Source organism: Dunckerocampus dactyliophorus, chromosome 11 (genome assembly GCF_027744805.1).
Source record: "Dunckerocampus dactyliophorus isolate RoL2022-P2 chromosome 11, RoL_Ddac_1.1, whole genome shotgun sequence".
Lineage (NCBI taxonomy): Eukaryota > Metazoa > Chordata > Actinopteri > Syngnathiformes > Syngnathidae > Dunckerocampus > Dunckerocampus dactyliophorus.
The window spans coordinates 27,615,993-27,640,609 of NC_072829.1; the positions used below are offsets into that span (position 1 = coordinate 27,615,993).

General features: G+C 40.4%; 1 protein-coding gene across 3 annotated transcripts in view; it reads right to left on the reverse strand.

Annotated features, from left to right (window-relative positions):
• Positions 1-301: 301 nt before the first annotated feature.
• Positions 302-24,617, reverse strand: part of LOC129190340 (short transient receptor potential channel 7-like) — a 52,593-nt gene continuing 28,277 nt past the window's right edge. For all 3 annotated transcript variants that reach the window (XM_054792939.1, XM_054792937.1, XM_054792940.1), the window contains 5 exons: positions 15,332-15,527; positions 13,491-13,712; positions 10,040-10,126; positions 6,270-6,345; positions 302-4,977 (listed from right to left, as the gene is read on the reverse strand). In XM_054792939.1, the coding sequence (XP_054648914.1) occupies positions 4,838-4,977; positions 6,270-6,345; positions 10,040-10,126; positions 13,491-13,712; positions 15,332-15,527 (721 nt within the window). In that variant the 3' untranslated portion in view covers positions 302-4,837. The remainder of the gene's footprint in view (positions 4,978-6,269; positions 6,346-10,039; positions 10,127-13,490; positions 13,713-15,331; positions 15,528-24,617) is intronic.

A 24,617-nucleotide genomic window follows, 5' to 3' on the forward strand; every position in this document is an offset into this window, starting at 1 on the left:
CTACGATCAGTAGGTAGGACTAATGATTCTGTTCGTACTGCAGGTACAAGGCATCACATCATTTGCTTAATAAAATACACTTGACTATTACTGTGACAGCGCCACGTCTGTTTTTTTTTGGTTTTGACAAGGCAAGCCAGACAGGATGCATTGTTGTTTCTGCGTTTTAAAATGAGCTACACTATGCTAGCGTTGCAATGAATTTTAGACTGAGACAGTGTAGAGCTTACTATTTATTTCAAGGACTAAAAATATGACAATATACAGTAAGGTTTAAGTTCCAGAAGCTTTTTGTGGGCATTGAAAAATACAGTATTTCCTCTTAAAACTATGCCAATCGATGGCTATGGTCCTGTTGCCTTTTTTAACACTTTGAATGAAAACCTGAATGTAAACAACGCGTGTCTCCAGAATCTTCTTGTCAGCTTCGGTTCACACGCATCTCATCCTGGAAGTGGTATTCAAATAGGAAACATGGAACGCTGCTTTAATGACAACATAGTGCATTACACCACATGTATGCGAAATAAGCAGTGTGAACATGAAATGTGCAACAAAAATGAAAAGTTGGACATCCAAAGGGTGATCTTTTGATTTCTGATCCATATTATACTCTATTTTAACAGGTAATTTGTATAACATTAATGATAATAAATCATTAGGTAATGATTTCATTTATTTTTTATTTTATTGTACTACTAATAATGCACATATCGTAAATAAATAACGAAAACAAATGCACCTAAATTCAAGTATGTTGTGTTTACAAATGTAAGAATCATGTCAGGATAAATGAACAGTGAAGCAAACATAGCTACAGCATACAAGTGGAGCTGATAGAAGTGCACGACTGTGGAAATAAAACTGCACCGCTTGTGTGCCACAGTTTAATGAGTCTCTTCATGAATATATTTTAATATCTCCCGCCTGGATCGTAACAAACATCTGTTTGCCCTGACGCTATCAGAAACCAAAAAGTTTTGCTGCCTCCATATGATTCTCGCAAGCATCTGCGGGCTCTCAAAAACAACAACATTAAACAACAGAAGGACATATTAAGTTGCACATGGCCACTTCCGTCTGCAAAAACTAAATGAAACACAAAATTATTGGACATTTTCATACATTTTAATGGAGCCAGGAGCAGTTGGCATTTTAAAATTAGGCCCTAAAATGTAATAAATGTCACGTGTGCAGCTGAGGCTGTACTGATTCTAAGCTCCTCTGTTTAGGGGATCTGTTAGGAACGATGCCCTGAACCTGGCACACACGTTTACCGTATAGATGGTTTAGATGTGGCACATGCAGCATCTCACCAAAGTCAGTACACCCCTCACATTCTTATCACAGTACATCTTCTCAAGGGACAATACTGCAGTAACAAAACTTGGATATGCTCAAGAGTAGCCAGTGTACAGCTTGTATGGCAGCATAGACTTACTATGCACCAGAGCTGTGGACTCGAATCACGCGACTTGGACTCGAGTCGCACTGAAGTCACAATTTTGATGACTTCGGGCTCCACTTGACAATATCATCAAAGCGCTGCAAGTCGACTTGGACTTTGACATCCACGACTTCAGGTTGATGACTTGAAAATACTTGAGCATTTTCAGTAAAATGTTCCCCCATTCAAAGTCTGCCTCATTGAATGCATCTATTAACGTCCAATCAGGTTTAAGACAACACGTTTGGATTTCTGTGCGCTGACTAAATCCTGAATGCTGTGTCAGCACTCAGACTTGACTCGAGACTTGCAAAACACTGACTTGCTCGCACTTCTGCTCTGCACTGAAAATGAGTATCAACACAAGAGAGCACAAAGCATGATGTAGCGTCATGGTCTGGGGTTTGCTTGAGTGCTGCTGGCACTGGAGAGCCGCGGTTCATTGAGGGAAACATACAGTATACAGGCCTAATCAAAATTTTAAGACAAGTTGAAAAATTGCAAGAATGTACATTTTGCACTTAAAAAAATGCAAAAAGAAGAAATGGGAGTGAGACAAAAAATGTTTAGAGTAAGCGATTTATTGCAAACAAGCATGAAAGTGAAATAGGCTGTTCATCAGCTGATCAAAAGTTTAAGACCACAGGCTTTAAAAGCCAAAATCTTGGCAAAAATGTGGACTCAGTCATGTTCTGTCAGGCATTCACACCGTCATGATCTCTCGATGGCAAAGGCAACAAAGCTTTCTCTCTTTGAACGCGGTGGGATTGCTGAGCTGCATAAGCAAGGCGTCTCACAGCGCACCATCGCAGCTGATGTTGGACGCAGTAAGACAGTCATTTGAAACTTCTTCAAATCCTGAAGATTATGGAACAAAAAAGTCAAGTGGTAGACACAAAAAAATGTCACAAACTCTGAAACGGAGGATCCAATTGGCTGTCAGTCAAGGCATGGGACGGTCCTCGGCCCAAATGAAGGTTGCTACTGGTGCCGAGTGCAGTCCAATTACCATCAGACCACATCTGCAAGAGCAGCGTTTTAAGAACAAAAAAACCTCATCGCATGGCACTGGTTGCTTTTTCCTTCAGTGGAACAATGGAGCTTCAGGTTGTGCAGGGGTGTCAAACGGCAGCTGGCTACATGAAGCTGTTGCAGGGCGTATCCCTCATGACTGAAGGCCCTCGTCTGTGTGGTAATGACTGGCTTTTTCAACAGGACAACGCTGCACTTCACAACGCCTGCCTGACAAAGGACTTCTTCCAGAGGAATAAGCTCACGCTCTCTCACATCCTGCGTGTTCCCCTGATCTACATCCAACTGAGAACATTTGGGGACAGATGGCAAGGGAAGTTTACAAAAATTCCAGAGAGTCAGTTGGAGCAACATTCCCACTAGCCTCCTGGAAACACTGGCATCAAGCATCAAACCACATTTTGAGGTGATGAACAAGAATGGTGCAGCTACTCATTCCTTTTTTGAACATTTTATTTCTATTTTGGGGAGTTCTTAAACTTTTGATCAGCTGATGAACAGCCTATTTCACTTTAATGATTGTTTGCAATAAATTTGCGAACTCAAAACATGTTTCGTTTCACTCCCATTTCTTTTTGCAGTGTGGAGCTCTACTTAGAACCTCCTTAAGATCAAACAGAACAAACTGTACATTCTTACAGTTTTTCAACTGGTTTAAGTCATAAATAAGTAATAAAAGTATGCAGGATTTGTGCTGATATTGAACTGGATTGATATCAGTATCAGCCAATATTCAAGGAAGCAATATCGGTATTGGATCGGAAGTGAAAAGCGTGTATCGGGCCACTATCTAATAGTCCAATCCTGAACAACACAGAAGATTACAGCGTTTGATCGGCCGATTTCACCTTAATGCTCGTTTGCGATAAATTGCTTCCTCAAAAGAAATGGTCCCACTTCCATTTGCTCTTTTTGCATTTTGATGCACTACTTAGAAGCCCAAGATGCAATAATGCAAAATGTAAATTGTTGTCATTTTTAACCGGTCTTAAAATGTTGATCTGGAGTGTATTCCAACATGTTCTGTGCCACTGTGGCGCAGAGCACGATTCCCCCCCGGGGAGACTGGTTGCCAACATAGTAAGGAGCACAAACGCACCTCCAAGATGACTCGTGCCTTGCTGATGAAGCTGGAGAGGAGGGTGATGGAGTGGCCGAGCATGTCTCCAGCGAGAGCGAGGTGTCTCACATCCACCAGCTCCACCAGTGATGTCGTCATGGAAGAGTGGAAGCGGATTCCGGTAACAATCTGTGCAGCTCTAGTGAATTCCATGCCCAAGAGGATTAAGGCAGTGCCCGATAACAATGGTACTTCCACGAAATATTCACACCGAGGACACAATTTGGACACACTGTGTTATATCCAACTTTCACTTCTGTAGTATTGTCCCTTGAGAAGATGTAGTGTAATAGCAAGCATGAGGGGCGTGCTCACCTGCGTGAAGTACTGTACAGCATATGAGTACTGTATACCTGTAAGTGTACTGTGTGAGAGGGCAGCACAGTGGCACAGTGGTGAGTACAGCTAGGAGGTCTTGTGTTCAATTATGGGTTTTTCTATATGTTCATGTTCCTCCCACAGTCCAAAAGCAAGCCTGTTAGGTTAATTGGAGACTTTAAATTGCCCATAGGTGTCACTGACTGCTCATCAGTCCAGGGTGTCCAAAATGAGACTACACTTCCTGACACTTTAGATAAAAAAAAAAGCTTTTACAGGGAATAATTTCATTTTTTAAACAACTGAACGGTTTTAAACCCACTGCATGTTGAGCTGGTGTTGTGCCAACATGAGAAGGTACTGGTCTTTCATACTATCAAATGTTTTGACACTCAAGTGAGTCCATCAATCAGACATTTCCCCTCAGATAATCTCTTTTTTCTCCCTGACAGACACGTTGTACAATCGGGACGGGAATGCATTAATTAGACTGCCTGTTGGGTAAAGGGATGCGCGATGTCTTGACATGCTTGTCATGACACAAAAAGAAAACCAGCCTTTTCTTTCTTGAACAAATTCCTCTTTTTCTTCCACTTTATGGAGATGTGCTGATAACTTTTGGCAGTGCATGTGCATCTTCATCACATCTCATGGTGGGGGGAGAGAGTTGCCTCCTCCTTTTTTTTCCCTAGTCTACAAGCTACTCTCTTCTATTTTAATGAAAACTGTCAACACAAGCTTGGGTTTTCTGGGCCTCACACTAATAAGCAATGCAAACATTATCTTGAGGGTTTTGCCTGAAGACAGGAAATGTTACTATAACCCAAATAAGGTTTTGTTCCTCAAACATCCTGCTTCCCATCTCCACCGTTTTCCGTAATCAAGGCCCCAGTTTTGTCACCCGTCTTTCTCCCGTAGCGTCAGTGCCTCATGGTGTTCTTGCCAAATTTGTCACCAAGTTGCTGAATAAGCAGAGCCAGCTCCCCAGCAGCCTGCGACTTTTCCTCCAGGAGCTCATAGCGCAGGCTGGAAATGTCCTGCTTGATCTCCTTCAGCTCGCCTGCGAGTAAACAGCAATAAGTACATGTGAGCACAGGGCAATGGCGGCACAAATACACATATTCTCACACACAGTATTCCCACATCTATCGCGGTTAATTGGTTCCAGACCCGACTGTGATAAGTGAATTTCCATGAAGTAAGATTCCTTATTTATAAATGGAATATATTTGTAGTTAGAGCATAGAAAAAAACCTGTATATGACCTTCTAAATACGGCTTTTAACATTATTAGAGCCCTCTGGACATGAAATAACACCCCTAGAGTCACCTTTACACTCCTATTCTGCAATATAGTAAACCTAGTAAGAGAAAATAAGACTCACACATTGTGCATTTGGTGAGTTGCTTGTTGTTGTTGTTTCTTTTTTCTTTTTTTACTTCCGGGACTTCTTGGGGTGCTTAATGTAACATTACTGACACCTAGTGACCAGTTTAGTTAAAATACGTAAAATTTGCTTGAACATACTTTTTTTTCCTTCCCAACAAGAGGCCGTATTCAATCACAAGACAACGATGATTTATTAATGAGTATATTTTGAAAACTGTGATAGAGTGAAGCTGTGAAATTCGAAGCGCAATGTGGCGAGGGACGGCCGCACAGTACATGGCATACAGCGCACATGCACTAGCTTATACTGGAAGTCCACCTAAATATATTTGCTTGTTTGCGATACACGCTGCTTCTACAGAAGATGTTTTCTCAAATAAAGAATCATATTTTGAAAATACAGTTATCCACTTTTATAGTCAGTAGTTTTTCAAAATGTATATTTTTCTAAATTCCATAAAAAGTTTGGTAACTAAAACTAGACTAAAGTAAAACTATTCCAAATGCATATAAATTAGGGGTGTCACGAGTCCTGAGATTGGGTCGACGAGAAGGAGACAAGACAACATTGAGAAAGTTCTATTTTTTTATATTTTATAATAATAACAGTATAATAATATTGTTATAATGTTAAAAAAAAACAGCCTGAATAAAAAATATACAAAATAATGAATTGTTTAAAAAAAATTGTAACTTAAATGTTTTATATTATATAATAGCATAATATAGTGAAATTGCTAGAATTACTATTAGTAACAGAGTATTGGGGGAACAACACAACATAAACAACATCATTTGCACATGATACAGATAAACGGTCCTCATTGTACATCAGTTTAAACACAAATATCCACTATTGCGTTGCATGACTGTGCACATGTCGAAACATGAGCACACAACTGAAGGAATTATAAAAAACAACTTCTGGTATAAAAGAAAGGTGAAGGAAAAGAGGACATTACCTTCATTGACCTCATCACTCTCTCTGTCCACCTGGGCCTTGAGGACATAACGCTTAATGAGTCGCTTCATGATCTTCTACAAGGGAGAAGAAAGCAACAAAACGAGGGGGTGTAAGGTGATCCAACAAGAGTGATGTATCTAGCCAGTAAACACGTGTCTAATTAAACTTTAACACACACAGAAGCTCCCATTGCAGGATTGATGTCCGATCCTGCAACCAGTCAATGCCTTCATGTCGGCACAGCAAAGTCAATATTTAACCGCTCATGTCTCCTTTTATGCTCGCAAACTGGACGACTTAAAATAACAGTAGTGGACGGGTGAGGTACCTATTTTTCCTGACTAAGATCTCTCAGGACGGAGGTGAAGGGCGCACAGAAGAGGAGAGGATCTTGTGCCTCTTGAGTGCTCGTTTGCCAAACGCAAGCATTTAGTGTCCACCTCACAGAGCTCATTAGGGGCGTTTCATCCTCATTATGTCTTCCCTTCTTTTCTGTGTCACTTCACCTCTCTCTTCACTCCTGTCACTGCCTTTCATTACAGGACTCTTAAAGTGCTTTCTTTCCAATTATATTCTTATCTCCTTTGCACCTCTATACACCAATCAGCTTACGTCACCCGTCTATTATGTCATCAGCCGTTGACTCGCAACAATGTTAACACAAAACACTCTTTCTAGTTTTACATGCATAAATTAATTCTAAATACATATAGATGATGAATGAAAGGGGGCCTAGTGGTTAGCATGTTGGCCACACAGTCAGGAGATCTGGAAGATCTGGGTTCGAATCTCCGTTGGGCATTTCTGGGTGGAGTGTGCATGTTCTCCCCGTGCCTTTTGTGGGTTTTCTCCAAGTAGTCCGGTTTCCTCCCACATTCCAAAAACATGCATGTTAGGTTCATTGCCGACTCTAAATTGTCCATAGGTATAAATGTGAGAGTGAATGGTTGTTTGTCTATATGTGCCCTGCCGTTGGCTGGTGACCAGTCCAGGGTGTACCCCGCCTCTCGCCCAAAGTCAGCTGGGATAGGCTCCAGCATACCCGGGGCATAGATGGATGGCTGATGAACGAAAGGGCTAAATGAACATTTAAGGTTACTTGCACCTTCACTGAAGATGTGACAGTTCCCAAAGACACAATGCGGCAGCCAGACACCACATGGACACCTTCTTCCTGTTTTGTCATGAGTTATTTCTTGAAATCAATCGCGTTTCTCACCTTTATCAAAGGAAAATTCAAGAAACAACTCATGTCAAAACAGGACGGTGGTGGTTGATCTCGCTGCCGCATCGTCGTCAAGAATCGCATCCTCAATGAAAGCGAACTTAAATGTTCATTTATCCCTTTCATTCATCATTTTTACTATGTATTTATATTAGGGGTGTCACATTGGCACGATAATGTCACGACTGGGACGATAATGAATGAATCAATCACACAATAAATGAAAATTAATTGGATAAGTTTTCCAGCCTCCATGTATTTCTATGTGCATGCGTGTCTGTTTTCCTCCAAACAGGCAGGAAGAGGATTAACTCATGTTAACTCTGCATTGCTTTCAGCACCTTGCTGTGTTTGTTCCATAGAACAACGGCATAAAGGAAGTGAGCTCTGTTGTCAGTCCTACAGTCTCTTTGTCTGGTTGGGTGGAGGCGCTAGCGTACACAAAGAGTGCAGCAGAGTGCCACGTCGTAGAAATGTAATTAGTAGACTGCAATATATTGTCATGTTTTTTTTAAATATTTTTTCATTGCAGTTTTCTTAAAAGTAATGTTCAAATCTTGTCTTGTCTCGTTCTTGTAGACCCGATCTCGTGTATCGTGACACCCCTAATTTAGATGCGTTTTGAACAGTTTTCTGCATGTCAAACCATAATTGTGTAACTGAGAAAACGTGTTCTGCGTTAACATTTTAGACTTTCTGGAACAGCTTAATTGGATTTACATTATTTCTTATGACAAAATGTGATTGGATTAGCATCCATTTCGGTTGGAGTCGGACCTTCTGGAACATATTGATGATGCTAACCAAGGTTCCACTGTATCAAATAACTGATGGACAGAGTAATATTCCGGGAGTGAAATGAGGTTTATTGGATGAACAGATGTGCAATATGCATCCAATCAAATTTAGACAGGTGCAAAAATGTGGCCACCCCAACAGAAAAATGAATATTAACATTTAGTAGTGCATCCTCTTGCAAAACTAACAGCCTCTAGACGCTTCCTATAGCCTCTAATAAGGTATTTCAGACCATTCCTCCTAGCAAAACATCTCCATTTCAGTGGGGTTTGATGGTTGGTGAGCATGGACAAGCCGCTTTTGATTACCTCACAGATTTTCGTTGATAGTGAGGTGTGGGGAATGGGATGGCCGTCCCGGAACGTTGTACTTGCTCCTCTGCATGAATGCCAGGGTAGGTTTTGAGCAATGTTCTTGTTGAAATAGCCAGCCCTGGTGTAACTTCAACTTTGTGACTGATGTAGGAATCCACTGATATCGATGAGAAGCCATGCAACCCTCAACTTTCACAAGAATCCCAGTATCAGCACTGGCCACACGGCCCCACAGCATGACGGACTCTCCACCAAATTTGACTGTGGGTAGCAGGTGTTGTTCTTGGAATGCTGTGATCGTTCGCCGCCATGCATACCGCCTCTTGTTATGACCAAATAACTAGATCTTTGTCCCATCAGTCCACAGCACTTCATTCCAAAATGAAGCTGCCTTGTCCAAATGTTCTTTTGCATAACTCTGTTAGTGGCGTGTGTGCACTCTCTCGTACAACTTCTTCTTGTGAAAAGTGCGCTGGATGGTTGAAGGATGCACAGTGACACATCTGCAGCAAGTTGCTGTTGTTGTTCTTTGAAGTGGTCTGTGGGTGTTCTACTCACAACCTGTTCTCATTAAAGGTGGCCGTGTGGAGGTGGTTCACACATACCAATACCTGGGAGTGCATCTGGATGATAAACTGGACTGGACTAGACTGGACTGGCAACATAGATGCTCTGTGCAGGAAAGGGAAAGTGTCTGTACTTTCTCAGAAGGCTTGTGTCCTTCAACGTATGCAAGAATCTGCTACAGATGTTCTACCAGACTGTAGTAGCTAGTGCAGTGCAGTGGCTGTATGCAGCAGTGTGCTGGGGGAGCAGCCTCAAGAAGAAGGACGCCTGGACAAACTGGTGAGGAAGGCAGGCTCTCTGTCTTTGGGACTGAGCTGGACAGCCTGACATCTGTGGCAGAGCAAAGGACACTGAGGAGGCACCTTTCCATCATGGACAACCAGCATCATCCAATGCACAGCATTGGAGATCAATAAAGTATCTATCTATCTATCTATCTATCTATCTATCTATCTATCTTTGACCGTTCTTTTGACCATCCTTCGCTGACAGCTTTGTTGCCCGTCTTCACAGAAGATTCTAATAGAAAAACAACTTGCAACTGACCACCTTAAATAGCTTTAATTAGATGATTGGATGCACCTCTCTATGAAACCCAAGGCTTAATGAGCTCACCAAACCCATCTAGTGTTCCAGTTAACCCGTGCTCGGTAGATAGAGGTATTCAAATCAACAAAATGACAGGGGTGCAGTGCCCACATTTCTGCACCCCTGTCATTTTGTTTTGATGCATATTGCACATCTTGTGTTCATCTAGCAAACCTCATTTCACTCCTGCAGCCATCAGCTATGCGATATAACAAAATGAAATAGTCGATCCAAACACCCAAAACAACCAAAAATTGTCAGAGGTGGTCAACTCACTTGGTATCTGGTTGGATGTTTTCTAGAATTTCTCGATAAGTTCTGGAACTCTTCCCTGGGAGGCGGATAAGACCTGAAGTGCTCACCCTGATGCAGAAAATAGTCCAATGTTAACATTTGTGACATTTGAAATAGGAAAATGTCATCTCCTCTTGACCCCAAATGAAGCTCCATTAACCACTTCCTATGACCGTGAACTTAGGTGGCATTTTAGCACTAAAACCAGCTGTAGTCTCATGCAATAAACTACCACCTCACACACAGCAAAGGAAATTTCAACAATAAAGAAGCACACAACATTACCAAAGAGCAAATGTCAATTCTTTCATCCACAGTCTAAAATGTATTGCATATTCTGCCTTTACAAAGATAATAAAGCTCAATTTTGATTGACATTGACAGTGGCATTCATGTAACAATATGTTTACGAGTATGATTGCAATGTGCAGCCATGTGGAACAGCACCGCATCATACTGGGAGCTGTTTCTATGATGCCAGTTTCCTTGAGAGGGAATTTCAAATTAAAAGACATCTCATTAAGGCCTCTCTGACAGCGTCAATCAAAAGTAAATCTCAAGATTCAAGAAGATTCAAGAAAGTTTTATTGTCATGTGCATGGTAAAACAGCAGTTGCAATGAAAATGCAATGAAAATCTTAATCTCCGTCTTTATTTGATCTTGTCAGATTCTGCAAGGGTAATACATACTACAAATAATAATAAAATGAAAAGAGTAAGTGCAATAAATGTATTATTACTATTGTTTAAATTATTTTTTTAAAGTCAATACATAAAAATTGCGGGTACAAGCCTTCAAAATTAGTTTTCTCCGTAGGGTGCCTGGGCTCTCCGTTAGAAAGAAGGTGAGAAGCGCTGTCATCCGGGAGAAACTCGATGTAGAACAGCTGCGCAAAGTCTCTTCTATTTAACAGTCAAACAGCTTTTATGTTAAGAATTAAAGTTTTAAAACGCCCCAATTTTTCCAGTTGTGTATTGAAATTCAAGTCGTTCAAGTCCAAGGAATAGCTTGAAATGGTACAATAATTGATCACTGTTTGGTGGTTGACTACGGCCTATTGTTAGGGAAAAAAAATACGCATATTTAGTAAAATTTTATGTATTCTTGGCCTAAAATAAAAATTTTCAAGCATAAAAATGCCTAAATGAAGAAAAAATAAAATGCAGCAACCCCCCGTTGATCACATTTGATTGGTTCCAGACCCAACGGTGATAAGGGAATTTTCGCGAAGTAGGATTCCTTATTTATACATTAAATATTATTGTAGTTAGAGCATAGAAAACCTGTTTACGACCTTTTAAATAGTTTTAGCATGATTACAGCCCCCAAGACATGAAATAACACCCCATAGTCACTTTAATACCCGTATCACCCAAAATACAGTAGTAGACATATTAATATAAAATATGACATTAGACATAAATAAGACATAACATAAACTCGTTAGCATAGACAGCATACTTCCAGCGGTGGCTATTGTCTCATCAATGTAACGTTACGGACACCGAGTGGTTAAGGAGAGACAAACAATGGACTTCAATGGCTTTATTAACCAGCAGAAAACACATATGCAGTGAACATTCACACAGGAGCTGCTGTCGGCCGCAACTCATGCCAGTCACTCACACTCTCCATACTGCTAACACTCAGATAAACACAGTCAACCCTAGCTAGCCAACGTCACTCACACCATTTCTCCTCCTTCTGCTTAAAAGACACACACAACAAATAGCAGATATTACACTACATAACGTAAGTACGCTGTCCAGAAAGAAACAACAAGGAACTCTCCAAATGCCAACATATGAGTCTATGTTATGTCGTATTGATGTCTAATATGTATTATTTCCTGTTATTATGTGTTATATTGTGTAATACGAGTGTAAAGGTGACTATAGGGGTGTTATTTCATGTCTACTTACATTATTAAACAGGTTTTCTATGCTCTAACTACGAAAATATTCCATTTCTAAATAAGGAATCCTACTTTGCGGATATTCACTTATCACGGTCGGGTCTGGAAGCAATGAACCGTGATAAACCAGGGGTTGCTGTACAGTTCTTCTCATGTTTGTGGCTCGTATTGAGTTAAAGGTGCTATATAAATCAATTTTACAGCACTTTTTTTTAGACATTTAATCAGTGGTTTCGAAGTGTAGTGGCCTATCTGGAATGATTACCTTCAGTCTTGGTGTATCCATTCTCAACTGATTGATAAGGTTCCATTTGAGGAACTCCAAATGCACGAGAGGAAAAGATTGCGATTTTATGTATTGATTGCCTGCTGCACCTGCTTGGCTTTAGACTGAAACGGTCAGCGCTGCCGAGAAGGAGCACAGAGCTCAGAGAGGCAGCAGGGTGGAACCCATCTTGTCCCAATCCAATAGGTGAGCATACCTTAGGAGCACACACAGGGAGGTCTAACAGCTGAGCCAATAGCTAAGCTGAGGCACTGGGCTCAGACACATTCTTGTCCAGGAAACGTCGCATGCATTGATTCGCTGTTCAACAGCCTGTAATATTTCTTCTTTATGGTTTTATTTTACGAGGGGCGACCCCTGACAGCAAGACGAGTGTTGTAGGGCATTTATTATTCTATTTGCATCAGTTAGTGAATGAAATAGTGGCCTAATACTTTTGTATTACACGTGATCAGAATGCAGAAATGGGTGCGAGAATACCTCAAAAAAGTAGGTCACAGCCATTGTTTAATTTAATGAGCCCGTAGCCGCCATGAGCATTTTCAACTGAACATAATTGAACTCAAGTCCCACTAGGACATACTGTCGCTTGAAATAAACCTCCAAAACAACATCTGCCCTAACGGCCAACAATAACGATGATAATGTAAGCTACATAAACAAACAATAATTCATTCAAGATCAGCAGACCCGCAGCCATTTAGGGTGGAACACAATCTGGTCCATGGCTTCCAAGTTGTAAAACACATTCTCTCACAGGAAAAATATGGAAAAAAGTGCACAAAATTGTTACAAGTACACTCCTGATCAAAATTTCAAGAGCAGCATTTACATTTTGCACTGTTGGATCTTAAGCAGGTTCTAATTAGATCTTCAAAATGCAAAAAGACGAAATGGGAGTGAGACAAAAACAAAAATTGAGTAAACAATTCATTTCAAACAAGTGAAATAGGCTGTTCATCAGCTGATCAAAAGATTAAGACAATAGCTCCATTGTTCCATTGAAGGAAAAAACAGTCCAGATCATGAAGCCAAAAAGCCGCACGGAAGCCAAAAATGGTGAGCACTTGCTTATAATCCATTGACCATCAGTCTAAGGATTATAAAACTTCGAGGTTAACTGTATTATATGTATGCTAGCACAACCCAAAGGGGGCGCTACAAATGATTAAATTACATGAGACAGTGTGTGTTGTTGCGTATTTTATTGCATATGTCCAGAGACACTTACCTTGGCCTGAGAGTTGAGCATCCCCAGCTCCAGCTCATTATTGTGCTGATGTCTGCCCACCTTGCACATTCCTATAAGGCAGGACTTGAAACGCAGGACCAGGTAGTAGAAGGACTTTGGGCTGGGGACCAGGTTGAAGGGGGCGGGTAACGTACGGCCCTCGTCGAAGTAGGAGAGCCACAGCTTGGCCCGAGCAAACTTCCACTCCACATCAGCGTCCTCCTGCAGGCACAAAGTGTGACATAAGCGCTTCAAGGTGAATGCACAGAGAAGTTCTATACGCTCACAATGACATGCTAGCATGCTCAGGATAGAAAAGGTAACCAGAGCATGTTAAGCAGATGTGGTGCTTTTCCAACTTGTCTGTATTTAAAATGCAATGGGCTTTCAAGACCATTTTAACACTTCCACCCAGCTATCCATTTGTGCTGCGGATCAGGAATCAGGTCGTACAGGAAGCAGAGTACCATAACTCAGGTGACCCTCCTCCCAGCAGCACTCCCTCTCTTGCTCTCCTTCCAATGTGGTATGACATGAGCAGAACTCATTCCCAAGCATGATCACCAGATGGAATCCTAATCACATGCCTGAACCAGGACATGCAAACGAGCAATGGCTCCATGCTAATGAGTTGCCATCAAACTACATCTGTCGGTGTCCATGCTATGTTCCTCGTCATTAAATCTGTGCTTGCTGAGCCTCAGAAAAATTAAAAAAACATATTTTAAAAAACACCAAAAACTCCAAAACAATACTGGATATCGTTACATTGAATTTAAGTCGTAAATTTGGATAATCTGAGGTTAGTTGACTATATATGCTGTCCTTTACCATAAAAATATGTACACAATTTGCAAAGACAAACTAAGAAGCAACCTTCAAATAAGAATATATTCCTTGTTGACAATTTTCACGATAATGTTAGCATTTTTGCATTTAAGCAAAGAGCAGTGCGATCACGAAGAAGACTGGCTCTTTACTTGACCCAACATTAATCAGCGTGTTCGTACCAAACTTGTAGATGTAAGTCCCCCTAAATTGAGAGGATTTCAGATCAAGTGGCAAGAAAAGCGGTCATTATTTGTCAGTTTCATAATGGAAAGAGCAAATACTGCTATCAGCACGAATACAACTGACAACTCACTCTTTTTCAAGACCTGTTTTTTGGAGACAAAAATGTAATGCGGCTAATTCATGGCTAAACGAGCTACAGTTCCCATGATGCTTAGAGTGCAGCTTCAGGAAGTAGTGAATTGGACGAGTGAAGTGGACACTAATATCACGTTAAGTCTTATGCAGTGATCGTGTTTTGATCTGACAAATCTTAAGTAAGTCTGATCAAGTGTAGAACTACTACAGCCTCTGTTTGCACTGTGGCAGATGTTGAATTTCGATGTAAAAAAAAAAAGTGTCTCAGGTGTCATCATTGGCGCCAACGAATGATGCTGGGTACATGGGGTGGAGGTAGGGTGGCAAGGTTCATAGTGTGTTTTTCTTTACAGTGTGTCAAAAAATCCACTTTCACCAATGGGCTTTGAAAGGCTGGATTACTGCGTGATGAAGAAGTCAATTAACCTGAAATGCATGTTTTTGGAATGTGGGAGGAAACCTGAGTAACCGAAGAAAACTCCACACAGAGATGCCCAAGCAGAGATTCAAACCCAGGTCTTCCTGATCTCCTGACTGTGTGGCCAACATGCTAACCACTCCACCACTGTGTGGCCCATAGATAACATTAAAAAGATAAATAAATAATCATAAATAAATAAAACATAAATAATAAATCAAATTCACTTATCACTATGAGGTCTGGAACTAATTAATGTATGATATAATTGCACCTCAATTTCCTGGTACGAGCTGTTGATCATGGCGATGAGCATGTTGAGAAGGACCACCACCATGGTGACGTTGTAGACCCCATACAGCACGTAGCCAATGTTCTCGATGAACTTGTGATCATACTTCAGCACCACTGAGATCACTTCTGACAGCCCAAAGATGGACCAGAAGAGAGTCTTAAAACTTTCCTCCACCCTGCAATGAGAGACAAATTGAAGTGGAACGAACAATCTTATCCAATGTTCTTTTCTAACTGTGCTAACAGTGTTTTTACATTTTGATGAGTTTCCTTTTCTTGCCAAATACAACAATTTTCAACAACATCATGGTTGGGTGGTTGGTAAAGTTCATTCATTTCAATTTCCCCTTACCCCTTCTTCATTTATTGTTTCGGGGCTGCGGGAAAAACTGAGGATGCATGGGATTCAACACTGAACCTCATCTATCCATGCATGACCTGGACAGCTATAGTTTAAAAGGTCTCCATCACCTTGCTTCAAACTTTCTAAGTATTGGATCAATGCATTCAAAACTCTCCCAAAGGTGTTTTACTGTCGCTCCACCTTTATCAATCCAAGGTGAAAGTTCCTGAAGGGGACTAAAATCGAGCCTTTATATCTCTAAACTTTTTGAGTGAAAAATGAGGTGCTGCTTTTTCATACTCATTGAATTTAAGGGATGTTGGACTTTTTTCATAACTATTTAGATTTAGAGAGAGACACTAGATGACCAGGTTACAAGGCGAGAGATATTGGATGGATATAATTGTTCATGGAGTTAAATTGCAACACATTGCATTGCATTGCATGTTGTATTGGCGCACACAATGACTAAGTCAGTCTGTACTAAACAACATTAACATTGATGTGTGTCTTTATATAGTCGGGCAAGAATGGCTTGGAGATGACTGAGGAAGGCTCAGTGGGGAAGAGGCCGCGTCAGGTTGGATCGCCTGAGGCTTGTAGAGGTAAAGGCTGCACGGTCTGGAGGCAATGTGGGTATCTTCCAAATTGCCTCTGTTCAAAGAGACACTTTTACTGGCACACAGAGAACAAGGTGGAGACATGTGGAGGGAAAGTCTCTTCAAGTTGGAAGGGAGCAAGGCACACGCACTCTTTGACTTTCTTATACCATAAATTCCGGACTCATTTGGTAAATTCTGCTCATTCTACCCGCATTAGTGACTCTTGCCCCCGAATACGCTTCCACTACGTATCATAGAGTGTCGCCTATGAACATTCATTTGGGTGATAAATAATGCCATACAATCAAGCTAAGTAGCTTCCCAGGAACTAGTTGACATGGACGTCCCATATTCCCTCCTAGATTAACTTGTGTGGCTTTGTCAGAATGCTGTTTATATCTAGGAGTATTTATTGTGAAGAACTGAAGGTTCACATGGCTTGCCGAATAAGAATTAGAGTGGAAAACATCAACAGTGCCACCTGCTGTCGTGGTGTGCAAATCACAGGCAATTTCTCCGAAAGTTTACTGGGATATGTTTGTAAATCAGAGTGTATTTATGTGTGGAACTGCAAGGTGGAAGATTACAGCCAAAAGTCACATGACAGTGGTAAGAATGTGACAAAAGTCACATGGAAGTTTTCATAGTTAGAATAGATGTGTAGTAGAATTGTTTTTTGTACTTGAAGGGTATTTTTTTCTATAAGAAATATGTTCCTTTTGTATGTGTAAAACATGCTTATTTGTTTCGGAAGCAGGATGTATTTGTTTGATAGGTTCTTAATGCATTTCTTAATGCAAAACACAAAGCATTACTTTGTGAATTATGTTTTGCATTTGTCAGGTATTAGTCAAACGTGTTTTGTGTGTTTGTGAGTATTTTGGCATGATTTTAACTCCATAGGTGTCCACGTTGTAAAAAGGGATATTTACACAGGAAGACCTTGAAATCCTACCCACATTCGATGTTCCCAGCATCACTCTTTAGCTCCGGTGATGAGACGTGAGATGCTTTTTTTGCAGTCCAAGTAGAAGCTGTAATAATTCTACACTTGATCAAACTTCAGATTTGTCAGATCAAAACATGATCGCCGCATTAGACTTCAAAACGTGATATTAGCATCCACTTCAGAAATTCACTACTTCCTGACAGTACAGTAAACATCTGGGGAACTATGTCATAGGAACATCAACCCATCCATCCCTACCACTCTTAGAAGTGATGACTTCATGTCATTTTTGACCATAAAATGACCACTATTAAACACCGAATAAACCACCTCCCCCCATTTACTGATCTTACACATCCCTCCAACACAGTGACCAGAGGAAATGGTGATGACAGACACACACTTAAACAGTTTTTGTTCCATCAGCTATTCTGAACTAGCCTCTACAATTAAAATGGTTTCAGTCCTATTTGTCAGCCGGCAGTTTGTATCCAGTAGTAATAAACAATCTGATATTACTGCCCTAGATGGTCTTGCACTCACACCCCACAGCACAGTCAGAAACCTTGGTGTCACAAGCACGACAAGTGTAAGCATTTCTCCATTTTCAAAAATCTGAAATTTCCTGGCACTGAAAAACTTGTTCATGCTTTGTGACCTCCAGGTTGGATTATTGTAAATCTCTTGTTAATAGGTTGCCCTAAGAAATCTTTAAAGACCCTTCAGTTGGTCCAAAACACTGCAGCACGAGTCTTAACCGGAACCAGAAGAAGAGATCATATTTCACCCGTGCTAGCCTCACTGCACTGATTGCCTGTAAAATTTTGAATCAAGTTTAAAATTCTCCTTCTAACATATAAAACACTACACAGTCAGGCACCAATATATCTTAGAGAGCTTCTAGTGCCTTTTCAGTCCAGTAGAACACTGCACTCCCAGAATTTACACTTGCCACTCCTAGAAATTTTAGAAGTAGAATGGCAGGTAGAGCATTCAGTTATCAGGCTCCTCCGTAATGGAACCATCTCCCTAACTCAATCCGGGGGGCAGACAGCCTCTCTCTGTTTAAAAGTAAACTCAAACCTGACCTTTTTGATAAAAGATATGGTTAGAAATGACCCCTGCTACGCTGACGTGTATCAGAGACAGTCCTCAATGTTCCTTGGACTGAGAAAGACTTGATCTACCGTCTATCCCTCTGCTCTATTTTTCTATCTCAATCCAACCGCTTGAGACAGACAGCCGTCCCACAGAGCCAGGGTTCTGTTTAAGGTTTCTTCCCCAGAGGTGTTTTTTCCTTGCTTCCATCACCAAATGCTAGTTTCAGTTGGTTCTCTCTTTTTTTTTTTTTAATTTATGAGTGTGTAAAGTGCCATGGGATAACTTGGTCTGATTTGGCGCTATACAAATAAACGAAATTGAATTAAATAATGCTAATATAAAAAAAGCTGCAGGGCGAAAATGGCCCCCGAGCCCGATTTTGGACACGCCTGCAATACATGATCTCTAACTGTTGTCCAGCTGTATTATCATGCAACATGTGCTTTGTAGAAAGAGTAAAGCAATATATGAGCTTCAAACTAGACTACGTCCAACATGGGCGCCTGCAGAATCTGTATGCACAGGCACAAATCCCGACAGTGACACATTCCAAACATGGCAGTGAAAAGTCTATTTTGGAACCAAAGCGGCAGGTTGGGTGCAGGTGCTACATATTGTAGTGACATAAGGCAAATGTATATTAAAAGCACTCCCAGTCAACAACAGTGGTCTTGTTTTTATCTCGGTGCTGCTGTGATATACTTTCCAGATATCAAAAAAGCTCCCTCACTATTCCCATCACACATGAGGACAGCTGAGCAAGGTGATTTTGATGGACTTTGCCTTGAAAGCCTGTTATTTTGAGCCTTTTCGCCTTTGAAATAACGTCTCATCTGTTATCTGCAGCCTCTCCTTACAACACTCAATTCTCTCTCACTTTGAAATGTGACATATTAAACACAAAGGGTAATTGCCGGGCCTTGATGGTATTTTATCCCAATTATCTTTTTAATCAAATGATTATGTCTTCCAACTCTTCATACCATCATGAAACACATTTGGATTTCATGTTCCCGCCATATAAACACAGGGCAGGGAAGACTAGAAAGAATGATGATGGGCTATGTTCCAGGATATATCCATGTGCCATAAAATCCAACACTCCAATGAACAAATGGGCAATTCTAAAACCCACAAAGGCCGTTCAAGTGTGGTGCATTTGTTCACCTTCACAGACTGTTAGTTCTTATATACAGTCTATAGAGTATGTGCACATCAGCTTTTAGTTTTCTTACATACCGCTGACCCACAGGAGGCCTATTTTTTGCTCCTTGAATTCAATGCCAGTCGAAATAGAAAGTGTTAAGGAAATATGCACTCAGCAGCAAACATAATACATTCACTTCTATTGACCCAATAGATAGACACGTTATTGATCTCCAAGAGAAATTCACAATACAAGATAATTATCAAGTAGTTCAATGGTCGTAGACAGCCACAATGTATCGCCCCATCTAGTTTTTCCTGCACATTGCACTAGAAAAGTGGATGAAACTACAGTTAATGTGTAGCTACACAACATACAGGTATGAGGAGAAATTAGCAACATGTCGTCTTTGACAAAATATGTGTCGAAAACAACCCGCTACAGGACGCTGGTTGACCGCTGAAATGTCAATTTCAGCAAAAAAAATCTGATTCTAAATCAGATTATATCGGCCTGTATCTACAATCAACCGATACAAACAGTCCATTCCAGACTCCGCTCCAGCACTTCTATCCAGCAGGACCCGGATAGAGCCACAACATGCACAACAGCATGTGCTAACATGCTAACAAAGGAGCAGGAGTAACGTGAAAGTCCAAAAAAGCCATCGCAGACAAACATAAAACCTGCGGTGGCACTGAACACAACCAACCACACTGCACAACATGACAGCATGAGGATCTTCGCAAGACCAAAAACAACAGCCCCCCCCCACCACACACACACACACACACACAACCAATGCCATCAAAAAGTGTGAGAAAGTGAGTTTTCCACATACTTAGTGTTGCTGACTATTTCTCTCTTTGAGTAATCTCCTCCTGATCCAAATGTTAAGACCAGTTGAAAAAATGCAAGAATGTACATTTTGCACTGTCGGATATTAAGGAGGTTCTGAGTACAGCTTCAAAATGCAAAAAGAAGAAATGGGAGTGAGACGAAACATTTTTTCAGCAAGCAATTTATTAAAGTGAAATAGGCTGTTCATCAGCTGATCAAAAGTTTAAGACCACAGCCTTCAAAAGCTAAAATCTTGGCAAAAATGTGGATTGAAAGTCTTTTACTGTCAGGTATTCACACCTTGCATTGTGAAGCTCTACTTAGAACCTCCTTAAGATCAAACAGTGCAAAATGTAAATTCTTGCAATTTTTCAGTTGGTGTTAAAATTTAAATTCAGGAGTATGTCACTTCATGAAGCCTTTTCATTCCACACTAGAAAATAAGTAAGAAAAGTATGCAGGATTTGTGCTGATACTAAACGAGATTGATATCAGTACCAGCCGATATTCAATGAAGCAATATCGGTACTGGATCGGAAGTGAAAAACCTGTATCGGGACACTATGACAGCACGATGACAGCACTACTGCACAATCAGACCTAGCCTTGCTAACTTTGTGACATACATCAGGTTTTTCTTCTTGTATTGTTGTTGACTTAACCACATTGTACTGAGCAGCCAGGACAGAAATGAGTGTTCTGGAAACCGTGCCGTGGATGTTCACTGAGCTGAATGTCTTACATGAAGTCATACGAGGGGCAGGTTTTTGTGCCACTTTAAGAGCCATTTGCTTCCCCAAACATTTGTTTTAACTCTGAAGTGTACAACCTCAGAGACATTCCGTGTATAAAGTATATACTATCTCTAGAGTTCGTCTTTGCTCATGCCAGACAATATACCAATACAATATATATGCTTTTTTTTAATAATGGAAAGTCAAAGCTTAGCATGATTGACAATCATTGACTATCATTCCAATTGTGGTTTGAATGTGTTAACCGCATTTAGCATAATTTGTGGGGTCCGACGTGCTTCGTGTGGGGCCAAAATATGACACAAAGAAGGGCAGGATTACAAAACATCTAGTTGTTATGGTTACACAGGTCTGACTGTGTATGTGTGGCCCATTATGTAGCCTGTTGGGAGCTGCCACTCTTAATAAGAGATAATAGCACATCGTCCATCTCTGTCTCTGTGTGCCCAGTGCCCCTGCTGCTTGACTGATACTTCTACCATGATGTCATCATAATATACACGTGCACACACCCCATGTTCAATGTGTGTGTGTGTGGCACATATTAGAGTACTAATGTTCTGCAAAGGTGTGTGTGTGTGTGTGTGTGTGTGTGTGAGAGTCATCTCAGCTCAGGAGCAGTTCAAACCTAATGACAGACAGGCCCAAATCAACCTGGTCCCCTCAGACACATGCTTTCTGTACCTCTTGATCTTTGCTTTATCTGACACTCTGCCATTGTCTTTTCTCTTTTTCTCTCCTCTCTCGCTCTCACAAATGCACGCACACACGCACATGCACGCACGCACGCACGCTCGCTCGACCAGCAGTTTCTTCATTATAATCCCATTGCTTTAGCTTTTATATCTTTCTTCCAATCACCCCTCGCCCCCTTGTACGAGCCACATCTTGCTTCCCGGCAGCTTTCTGCCATTACTTGTACCCCCTTCATCTTCTCCTTTGAATTAAAATTGTTTCTTTATATATATTTCTCTTTTTTTATAATCTACATTCTCAGATGGCTCAGAGTGTGCAAAGACTTTGCTGCTCTTTAATTTCCACCCTTTAGCCATTTGCAAATATAATATAATATAATATATATAATATTGAATGTATTTTTGATTGCCATCTCTTCTTCTCTCCTTAGGCAAATATAGGTGAACCTATATTAAATATTCATTTGAAATAAACTGTCTTTTCCTGGTGTTCAACTCACTCTGCTGATAGCAGGGCGGCATGCACACTGTGCTTTTACTTGTGTATGCATAAAGTATTGTTTTAGACATTTGCTGGCTCCCTTCCTAACTTGATGTCCTTGTTTTGTTTCGTAATTTCATAAGCCACTAAACAAGTGTATTGGTTTGATTTTAGCCTTTTGCTTTACGTAAAACTGCAACCAGTTTCATCTTGTACATGAATATGTACATGATGATGACGCAGCTTCACTATTTTGCTGAAAGACACGCCAGCGAGGAATGAAGCCCCTTCCAATTACTAGATGGCCACACTTCCACCTGAGCCTGGGTTGCCTCAAATTAGTTTCCAAGTGATGCGTTAACATAGTTGATGGCGACATTTTTCCAAGTCTACGAAGGTCAACTTCTACTTGAGCATCTTAATTCAACGAAATATAATGAAAGATATTTAAAAAGGCATGGGCCACATCTGGCCACGGTGGGACTACATCTGATCTGAAACACATCCAACAAATTCCCAACACTTGGCAGGCACTCACTTAGTCGAACAAATACTTTGCAACTAATGTGCTGGATTGAAAAATGAACTAAACATATCAGATTCAACCTATAATCAAGACTGCAAACGCACAAATTTAGGTGCAGCGGAATCTGTGAAGTGGAATGACCTTAGTTCACAGAGCAGCCAATGAATAACTACTCGCATACTTTTTGTGGCTTTTATGTTTGACAGTGAAATGTGTTGAACTGCTTTTTATCTAAAACTACTATTCCTGGTGGTGTAATGGTACACACTTCTGCCTTTCATGGCAGAGGGAGGGGTTTTACTCCTGGCCAGAGTTGCATCAGGAAGGCATTAAAACTAAGCCAAAACCATTGCTGTAATGACCCCTCTGCTTTGTACAACTGTTACAATTAAGAATGTCAATGAGTGACGTTCACCTTAGTCATTCTTCATTGAAATGTAGACTGTTTTATTGTTTTTATGTTTTACTACACAATTACACTGCTGATGTGTAGCTCAGACCAGCCAAGCTTGAAGACATTTGATGAGTACTCTTCTAAATGCAACTGAACATCTGTGGAAAGAGCTGAAACAAGGAGTGCGGACAAGACAACCAGCAAACCTGAGAGAGCTGCTGCAGTTTGCTCACAAGGAGCGGGCCAAAATACCTGTCGACAGGTGCGGGAGTCTCATCGAGAGCTACGGGAAGCAGTAATAGCTTCAAAAGGTTGTGCAACAAAATATTAGATGAAGGCAACGGTGTCCAAACGTTTTCCAGTGAGGGCCACATAGTGAGAAATGAAAGGAAGCAAGGGCCACATTGATGTTTTGCAAAGCAACACATGTAGCTGTGCTAAGAAGTCATATATATTGCAAGAAAATACTGAATCTCAGCTTTGTGGGTGAAAAACAACATTATTTTTATTATTATGTACTTTGCTCTTTCTTCTTTTTTGTTTTTTTACATTTTCCAAATATTTTAACTTTCTTCAAAAGTAATATTTGTAAATTTTCTTCTCAATTTTCCTCTCATAATAGTATTCAATTCCAATAATGACAAATACATTTTTTGTTTGTTTCTCATAATGCTATAACTTAAAAAAAAAATGTAAAAACAATATTGAATACTTCAACTCTATTCTGCTAAAATAACATCAAGTTTATTCTCATAAAATTGGGACTTTTTTCTCATTAGACTTGGACTGTTTTGTCTTCATATTTTAACTTTATTCTCATAAAAGTACAGCAGTTTGTTTTTTCTCAGCTTTCTTCTCATAATTATGACTTTATTTACATAATGTTACGCTATTCTTGTAAAATTACGGCTTTTTCTCGTTAAATTACCTTTTTACCTTAAAGCCTTATTTAGAAAGTCAAACAGGTTTTCTATGCTCTAAAAATGAAATTATTCCATTTATTAACATTGAATATTTATTAACATATTGCGCAAATTCATATATATATCCTGTATTTAGAATCCGAAGGCAAAATTTGGAAATAATTCCGGACCGCGGACATACTGAGCTAGCAAACTTGTTGCCATGTGGAGCACGTCATCACTCGCGATACCAAAAAACGATACCATTATAAAGCGATATCTATCTTGTGTATTTTTCCTTCTTTGGCGTAATGGTACCAGCGTGTGTATATCCTACAGTCTGGAACACAATATATTGTCAGTTTTGTCTTGACTTGATTATCCAAATAGCACTATAGTGGTGAAGAAGTTCTACAGTCGAGCTGCACTGCATCATACTAGCAGCTGTTTCTAATGCTTTTGGTTATTCAGCCACATGAGAGTGGCAATGTACCTAAAGTTTGGCTGGTGAGCGTGGCTTGGCATATTAAT